This window comes from Corvus kubaryi, unplaced genomic scaffold (assembly GCF_017639235.1).
Source record: "Corvus kubaryi isolate FWS band 111438036 unplaced genomic scaffold, C.kubaryi_AGA036_p1.0 75, whole genome shotgun sequence".
Lineage (NCBI taxonomy): Eukaryota > Metazoa > Chordata > Aves > Passeriformes > Corvidae > Corvus > Corvus kubaryi.
Genome location: NW_024582062.1, coordinates 1332689 through 1341612, shown reverse-complemented (window position 1 = coordinate 1341612; position 8924 = coordinate 1332689). Strand labels below are relative to the sequence as shown.

The 8924-nt window shown below is 41.3% G+C and overlaps 1 protein-coding gene across 2 annotated transcripts; it reads left to right on the top strand.

The window, feature by feature from the left end:
* Positions 1–56: 56 nt before the first annotated feature.
* Positions 57–7280, top strand: PARK7 (Parkinsonism associated deglycase). Of its 2 annotated transcripts, XM_042051341.1 has the most exons (7): positions 57–222; positions 1979–2112; positions 2832–2933; positions 3557–3616; positions 4440–4509; positions 6013–6099; positions 6829–7280. In XM_042051341.1, the coding sequence occupies exons 2-7, from the start codon at positions 2023–2025 to the stop codon at positions 6987–6989; spliced, it is 570 nt and encodes a 189-aa protein (XP_041907275.1). In that variant the 5' UTR covers positions 57–222; positions 1979–2022; the 3' UTR covers positions 6990–7280. The 2 variants fall into 2 exon arrangements, with proteins under 2 accessions (XP_041907275.1, XP_041907274.1); XM_042051340.1 differs by lacking the exon at positions 57–222 and having other exon boundaries at positions 1946–2112.
* Positions 7281–8924: the final 1644 nt, after the last annotated feature.

Genomic DNA, 8924 nt, shown 5'->3' with positions numbered 1-8924 from the left:
CGGGTGGCTGCGCTCCGGGGCCGGGCTCCCCCGCCGCGCCCGGCAGGCGGCCTCGGCCCCGGCACGGCCTTGTGCCGTCTCTGCTGCGTGGAATGGCGCCGTGTCCCAAAACGAACAGATGAGATCGTCGGGATGCGGCCTTTCCACCCGGGCTGCCTGAGCTGGTGCACCTTCAGCCAGCCCCTGCCTCTGGTAGCGGCCTCTGTGGTTGGGGCACTGAAGGTGTGATTTTTTTTTAAAACCCGCCCTTCTTAAGAGTTTCTGATTCAGCGCAAATCACCATCTCCAGAAAGGCATGGGTACTCACGCCGGGAAATAGGTTTGGTTGATAGATTTGAGGCGGCTTTGGCTGGCACTGAGGAGCAAATGGCAAACTGGCATTGTGTAGGTAGCTTGTTAAATGAAATGGCTGTTAGGTCTGTGTAACTTAGTTCTGCCTTCTCAAAAATCATCTTTCCATAGTAGTGGGACAGCTATTTACATATGCACCTGCATGAAGAACAATATTAATGCTCAAGAATTTGGCAGTATTGTACAATAAATGTCTAAAGGCACTATGAAGAGACGGCATTTTGCTAAACTAGGAGAAAGAGTAAAGGTTTCAGGATCAGGTGCTTGTTTTCATCTACAGAATTAATGAAAGATATTTTTGTTAGTTAAAAAGGGATGCAAACCATTATCTAGACTATTTTTCTTCAATAAAAAGCAAATGCAGCATTTTTGTATTGTGGCAATTCAGGAGTCTTTTGCTAGTTAGTCAAATTCATACGAAAATTTTGCAGAATCAATGTGTACCCACAAGACAAGCTATTAAGAAGCTCTAAGTTGTCCTAAAGTTATTACTAATACCTGTGATTTGCATGTACTTGATCAGTGGGGTTTGCATTGACAGTACATAAGGCTGCTCTAAAAGTAGGATTTGATATAGTGAATTTTTCTGCTTGGGCTGGTTCAGCATGCTGCAGGATTTTGTGCTGGATATTTTTTAGAAGTAACGTCATTCTAAAGGAGGCTACCAATAGGGAGCAAACCTGAAAACAGGTGAAATTGCAGCAGGGTGAGGATGGTTTTCTTTTGTGTAGGCACCTAAATGTGTATCACATTTTATGAAGAGCTCTCAGGTACTACAGGCATTTCTAGATGGAAGATGCCTGCATAGGACAAAAATCTGTCTTTCTAGAGTAGTAAGCTGTGAAATACCTTCTCACATCACAGATGCTTTCACAGACTTCTGACAGACCAGTATGAGTTAGTGAGTATTTTATATGATGTAAAGAAATTGTAACTTAACCTTCAAATGGAAATTTGGCCATTCAACTAACTTGAATTTAGAAGCTAAAAAAAAAAAAAGTCTTAAGCCTGGTTTGTTCCATTTGCTAAATCCTGTGGTCTGCTCCCCCATCACACATGTGCACATGTGTTTCTTCCCCCACAAAATTGTGAAATAACCCAGAAAATCTATTGGTGAGATTTTGCAGGGGCACTGGTCGAGTCATTATTAAGTCACAGGAAACTCTTCATGAAGCATGCTGTGTGGAAACTAAAAACCAGACATGAGGTCAAAGCTCATGCAAGCCCTTTTTGTAAGTGCTGACCTGGGTAGGAGTCAATCGTCTCGGAATGAATGAGGGTGTGCAAATTGAAAACAACTCTGCCACCCACCCTGAACCCCTTTCTGGCAGACACAGGTCATGTAAGCTCTTGATTAGGCCAAGCTCCTTCCTCTTCTGGTGCTGATGTGCTATGCCTCCCACTGCACAAGTGCCTTAATCTTTTAGTATCATAATGCATTCTTTTTAAAATCTCCTTAGTTAAACAGGATTGCTATGAATATTGATTAAAGCTAGTGAACCATTTTGAGGTGGTTTAAATGAAAGAACATGCAAAAGTACAAATTACTGTTAAATTTCAACATGAGGATGGATTTGTAGGAGGGCATTTGCCTTCTAACCACATTGTATCTTTCTACCCCTCTCAGCCCCTTCCTTCACAACCATCTCCCTGATAGAAGCCCCTCAAGACATGGCCTCAAAGAGAGCATTGGTGATTCTGGCAAAAGGGGCAGAGGAGATGGAAACTGTAATCCCAACTGATGTTATGAGAAGAGCTGGGGTGAGTATGCAGACTGTGAAAAATCTCTGTGAGTGCATGGTCAATCATTGCCTCAAGTTGATGTTCATTGCCAGGAATTCAGTGTGTAGTCTGTTGTGTGAAATGAAAATTTACCCTCATCACCTTACTGGTTAGCAAATACTTGTGCCATGGACGTAATGAGCATGCCTGACAACTGACATTTGTTGGTAACCTTTCAAAAAAGGTGACCTTTCAAAATACAAGTCTAATGTGGACCAGAGCAAATGTTTCAAGTAAATCCTACTCTGTCAGAAAACACAGCTACTTCCATGTATAGTAACTGGAAGTACCTCTTTTTAGGGGTCTGAAAAGCTCAGTACATTACAGCTCATGACATTGAATAGCTTTTCTTGAGCTACTTTTGAAATTCGGTTATAAACTACAGTTCTGGCTGCTGGGATTCCTCACACTGTTTGTTACTCTTGCAGTTGTGGTAGCACACCGTTGTCATCTCATCAGGAATGAAAATAATACTTTAAATAAACACACCAACTTCCCTTGTATAGAAACGACTGAAATAAAAATTACCTTCTCCCACACCTTTGTCATTCCATCACTGTGCTCCCCCAATTTAGGTGTCATAAGAGGAACAAGCTTTCAGTAGTGCTTTGCTTTTCTGTGTACTACTTAAGAACTCACATAAAAGAAAAATGCCCCAGATCCTTGATTTGTAATAATAATATTTGTTCTCCTGTTAGATCAAGGTGACTGTTGCAGGCCTAACAGGAAAAGAACCAGTGCAGTGCAGTCGAGATGTCTTCATTTGTCCTGATGCCAGTCTTGAAGATGCCAGAAAAGAGGTTGGTCATCACCCTGCTCTGGTACAATGGCCAGCATAGTCTTTGTCACAGTTTCTGAGGTGAATTTGGAAAGCTTATGCATTACTGCTGGACACACGTTGCATGTTGTGTTTGCTCCGTGTAGCAGTGAATTGGAGAACTGCACATCCCACCGTGCTCCCCTTCAGTATTGTCATAGCCTGCTAGGTTCAGACAGATTTCTTAATTCTGCCCAGGTATTTGTTTTTGCAAAGTGTCAGTCACAGAGCTTTATTCTTCCTGCTAGTTGACCCAACAAAATAATGTGTATTGGACCAACTCAAGAATTCTGAGGAGAAGCTAAATAACGTTATAGTTAGACCTGTACGTAAGGTTGGAGCAAAACCACTTGTCTTTACTACAGAAGAGCTGCCACTTGCTTGCTGAAGCTTTTAAGTGCCCTAGGCTTAAAAGTTAGTTCTGTGAGAGACTTTACTGATAATAGGCTTTTCCTGGAACAGGAAATTGTATTTTTCCTGTGATTAGAACTGATTCTCTGATCATAAAGTGTTGTTCACTTTGAATCAGCTGCAGTGGTCTTCAAACAGTGTAATGTATGTATCAGACTCTCTTCAACAGAACAGTTTTACCTTTTCTTTGTTCAGGGGCCTTATGATGTTGTGGTCCTTCCTGGGGGTAACCTTGGAGCTCAAAACTTGTCTGAGGTAAAGTTCTGGTATTTTAGGAACTCATGGGCATTCTCATGAGTAGTGGGGTGGTCAGCACTTGCTTAGTAATCCTGCAGATTCAGTTCAGCACCTAACTGTTAACGGTCTTAAGCCTTCTTGTGACTTTATAGGTGGGACAGCTGGGTAAATTCTTGGACTTGGGTACCTGGTAAAGGAGAATAAAAATGAAAGGGTGTTGTGCATTGTGGGAAGATCTCTGTTCATATTCATATGAAGATGAAACGGTTGCAAATGAAGATTTAATTGCCTGAGACACAAAACTGTCCAAACCCAAGGGACATGCTCCTTTACAGTATTCTGTCTCTGGTGCAAAACTGTTGCAGTGGTGGTATGAATTCCTTGTGGAAGGCAGGCAGGCAAAAAATTGATCTATCAAATAGGATTTAGGTGGTATCACAGAGTTTTTAAGGCCTGGAATATGAGACAAATATCCCATATAAATCTTGACAGAGACTGTCTGGTGGTGTCTTATGAATACTCTTTCCTTGTGTCACAAGACACAATTCGTCTTGTGAATTTTCAAACAACTTTCTATGGCCATGGGTTAACCAGGGTCAAGTACTTGCTGCAGTTCCTTCTGATTTCCTTCCTCTTTCCTTCTGGGGCAAGTATATATTGGTTTCAGTTTTTCTCTTTCTTGATGTTCTCATTGCCCTCTGTCCTGAGGCAGAGTGGGGAGATGCCGGTTGGTTTTCTGTATAAAACATGTTCTGTTTCACAGAATTTTCAGTGAAAATTATTTCAACCATGCTTCAAATAACCAACTCCAAACAATGACTTGTGATGTTTCCTTGTACAGTCTGCTGCTGTGAAAGATATTTTAAAGGACCAGGAAAGCAGAAAAGGCCTGATTGCTGCAATATGTGCAGGTGGGTTACTGAAGTGTCTTGCTTTGTAAAGCATTTGAATATTTTGAAGGAGCATGAAGAGAGTTTCCTGTTGCAGAAATCTGTGTTCCTGTAATTTAGTAGCAGGAATTTATGAATTTATGAATATATATAATATATACACGTACCTTTCAGCATCCGAATTTTTTGTAAATTTAATAGCAGAGAAATCTCTAAAACAATTGTGAACACTTATCCTGCAAGTTCTGCTTATTACCTATCTCCTTCCAATCAGTCATGTTGCTGTCTTTAAAATGAAAAGTTGTGGTAGGATGTTTTTTTAAGTATGTGCTTATTCTGGTGATCTCCCTGCAAGTACACAGCAGTGACAGAATGTCATTGCTGTAAATTTATCTCACATAACCACTCCTGCCCTTTAGCTTCAGAAAGAAGGCCAGAAATATAGAATTACAGTCTCACCCTTGCTGAGTTGCAGCAAAAAATGGACTTGGTTTGAGGAGAGGGTTGTCTGCTTATGTGTTCTACACAGCTTGGTATCCAGATCATGAACTTTGTAAGATTCATGTTTTAAAAAGCAAGGTGAAAAATTGCCAGTACTCGGGACTCAAAGCTGAGAGTGAGGAGAGAGATGATGAGTGCATAAAAGGCAGTCAGAGTGTGTTCTAGGAGGGGATTTTCACTTTTGTTTTCTGGTACATTGCTGGGGGTTTTTTTTGCTTTTCTTCTTCATTTAGGTGATAGTCACACAGAGCTGTGAACATTCCTCAACTTGGTGATGATAGTCTTCAGCTTCTTTATCTGTGTCTCTTACAGAACAATCCAAGTTCACCCTTGCCCAGTAGAGGCCTTTGCTTGTAAGCAGGATGATTCGTAGAGCTCATTCCAACTGAAAGCAAAAGAGGTTATTTCCTCTACTAAATCCAGAATTAAATGAATGCACGGAAATGAAACTCATGCCAGACAAATCCTGCCTTCAGTTTCTTTTGGAATTCCCATAAAGATTTTGTGTCTGATGACTTAGCACTTCTTGACACAAATTCCTTCCTCAATTCAGGCTAAGGAGGAAGTATGAAAAGAAACCAAAAACTGAACAGTTAGGCCATGATCTGTCCAAAATACTGTTTGGCACAGAACTGTAGCATGTAGAGACTTGCTCAAATGAAATTCTGTTAAGTCTCTAATTTAGGGTTTAACAAGGTTGTAAAGTATTTGTAGGTAGTTAGCGTTCAGATTGAAGTGCAGACCTTTTGTTTCTTAATGTAAAGCAGTTTTAAATAAAGTGTATTATCTGGAAGTTGGTTGTTCCCCACTCCTTCAAAGGCACTACAGTCATGGGTAGGACATCAGTGTGAACTGTAATGTGAGAGCTTTTTGCTTCAGAGGTAGGGCTGGCATCAGTTTTTATAACAAGTAGTCTGTCCATAGTGAGCTTTGGCCCCTGGAGGTCCTAATGCCCAAATGCCTGTTTTAGAAGTATTTGTAGCAGAGGCAGTTCCTCACTGGTGCAACTTTGTGTTCTTACAGGTCCTACTGCCCTTCTGGCACATGGGATAGGGTATGGAAGCAAAGTCACAACGCATCCTTTGGCCAAAGACAAAATGATGAATGGAGGTATGTTTCTGTCCAAACCCTTCTTAGGTTTTCTCTTTTTTTTTTTTTACCTGAACCCACAGTTTAAAGATGGGAAAAGAGCTTTTTTTATCTTACTTTGTCTCTCTGAATTGAGTCTGTATCACTGGCAAATAGAGGGCTGTATTAACATTGTCATCGTTGGGGGAATTCTGCTGCTGCTATCATATTAGGAGCACTTATTGCCTTAACCTCTTGAGGCTGAGCCACCTCTTTTTGGTTCTTTGCCTCAGTGGTCCCAACAGCAAACTCTGGGAGCACCTTTCCCACTCTCCTGTGAGTAGTGCTTTGGTTCTGTGGCAGCTGATAGCTCCACACCTTTTTCTCCTACCTAAGGGAAGTGGTGGTGAAATGCTAGGAAGGTCATTCTGTGAGCATTAATGGGTCTGGAGGTGAGCAGATGGGTTTCCCCAATTTCTTCTGCATGCATTTGGTAAAAAAGAAATTTGTGAACAGCTCCACAAAAGCAGTCTGACTTCCGAAAGTGACCCCATGGGAGCTGACAGGCTCAGTGAGTGTTTCTGGAGCTTTTGGAGTCAGAGGGGCATTCCCATACCTTGGGAATGAGCTCCCTCTGGGCCCTGTTCTTCCCTGAGGACGGCAGGCAGGGATGAGCTGCTAGGAGGCAGTGCTGAGGTCCTTGTGCCCTCTGTGGCAGCTGTGGGCACTGTGCTGGACACTGACCCTCTTCCTGTTGTGTATTCCCCCAAGCACACTACTCGTACTCGGAGAGCCGCGTGGAGAAGGATGGGAACATCCTCACCAGCCGTGGGCCTGGCACCAGCTTTGAGTTTGGGTTGGCCATTGTGGAAACGCTGCTGGGGAAAGAAGTGGCTGAACAGGTGAAGGCACCTCTAATACTGAAAGAGTGAAATGCTGGTGTGGGATAGGGACTAGGACAAATTTAGATAGAGAGTCTTACCCTTGTAGAATAACTGTAATGTGCACTGTTGTAAATACACTTTAATTGTGGGTGAATTTAGTAACTGTACTTACCTGAACTGGGATACCTTAACAAACCAAAGGTCTTCATTTCTGGAAAAAGATTCTGTTAGCAAAAATCAAAAAATAGCAGCCAGCATCTAATAATCCTGTTTAGTTCTTGGATGGCGTTTAACAATCACATGGAAAACTGCTGAGTAAATAAAAATGAAGCATCCCTACTGGTGTGTTGTTCCTTTGTGTGTTTTCTCCCAACTCAGACCCATGAAACCTTTCCACCACCATGTACTATTCAAAACAACGTCTGTTTAGATTCTCACACAGTTCTTCTGAAGTCTGAGCTGAAATGAGAAGGTGGTCAAACACTGGAACAAGCTCCCTGGGGAGGTGGTCATGGCCCCAGGCCTGCCAGCATTCAAGAGGTGTTTGGACAACGCTTCTCAACAACACTTCTCTTGGCTGTATGGTTTAAGTTCTAGGTTGTCCTCTGTGGAGTCAGGAGTTGGTTTTAATGACCTTCATGAGTCTCTTCCAGCTCAGGATATTCTCTGATTTTATGACATAGATTATTAAGTTGTAACCTAGAATTAGTTAAAACAATGTTTAATTCCTTGTGTACAAATAAGGCAAATAACTAGTATTAATTTTCAGACAGTGTGGAACTGAATTAAAAGTGTGAATATTCATACCTTGTCAAGCATCCCAGAGTTCTTGCAGGTTGAACATGATACCTTGAAATTTGTCTTCTGCATTAAATGATTTGAGATCCATTGAGCTATTTGGACAGCTGATAATCAGCATAGAGCAGGAAGTTTGGATTTGGTAGCATGCCACCAGTAGGAGTGCTTGTTTCTCCTTACTATAAATTGGAAGTTGCTACAAGCCTGGCTTAAGTGAGCCTGTGTCAGTTTAGAGGAGTTGCAGGACAGGTCTCTGGAGGAAGTAGTGGAGCTGTATTCCCATGAGAATTAAGAATTTGGCAGCATTTTCCATCTTTGCTACCTTTCTTTCACCAAATAGTTCTGGTGTTACTTAGCTCTGTCAGCAGTCATGCTTAAGGATGGCACCTCACTGGACTCTGAAGTTACCACGGCATCTGGAGATCTGGTTCTGCGTACATCTGAACTGCATAGTCTGAACTTCAGAAAATTATTGCATAGGAGCCTTTATGATTGCTTATTTTAATGGGAAACAAGTTCATTCTCAATTACTGCATTTTCGTAATGAAATACATGGATACTTTTGCAAATTCAGAATTAAGAAATGTCTCTGTGTTGTTAATATCTACTGGAAGAACTGCTTCAACTCTATTCTCTGTCTCTTAATTTGTTTAGGAAATATTTCATATGTTTCTCTAGCTTTGAAATATGCTCAAGATATGCAAAAGTTGTAATCTATGTAAGATTTGACATGTTTGTGTGGTAAATCTGCACGTCTAACTGGTATTGCCATGCAAATGCAAACCAAATGATGGAAAGATTCTTTGTCCTAGAATCTGGAATAATTACTTGGTTTGTAAATGGGCATGATTCAGAATACAGGAAAAGCTCTGCATTCCTGGGTGGCAGCACTGCTTTGTAACATTAAAAGGAAAATATTTCCATGTTTATATTGTTTTAGTCTTGCAGAAATATTTTAATACAGAGCATTAGCAAAGTGGCCATAAATTTGATTATAAATTTTTTTTTATTCCAAGTCTGAGGGAGTTCAGTTTACAGAAATGAGGTTTTCAGTGTGTATATTTGGGCTTTCCCACTCCCATTAAAATGGTAATAGGAAAAACACTCTGAAAAATGAGCCTAGAGCCCATGGATGTATCTGCTTAACTTGCAGATTCTTCCACCATGTTCAGCAAAGGACTTGGT

What these genes read in the sequence shown, in the direction of transcription:
- PARK7 (XM_042051341.1), top strand. Translation starts at nt 2,023, where the DNA reads ATGGCCTCAAAGAGAGCATTGGTGATTCTGGCAAAAGGGGCAGAGGAG. An exon ending in ATGTTATGAGAAGAGCTGGG is followed by an intron (nt 2,113 to 2,831) that starts GTGAGTATGCAG and finishes TTCTCCTGTTAG; the next exon opens with ATCAAGGTGACTGTTGCAGG. An exon ending in GAGCTCAAAACTTGTCTGAG is followed by an intron (nt 3,617 to 4,439) that starts GTAAAGTTCTGG and finishes TTCCTTGTACAG; the next exon opens with TCTGCTGCTGTGAAAGATAT.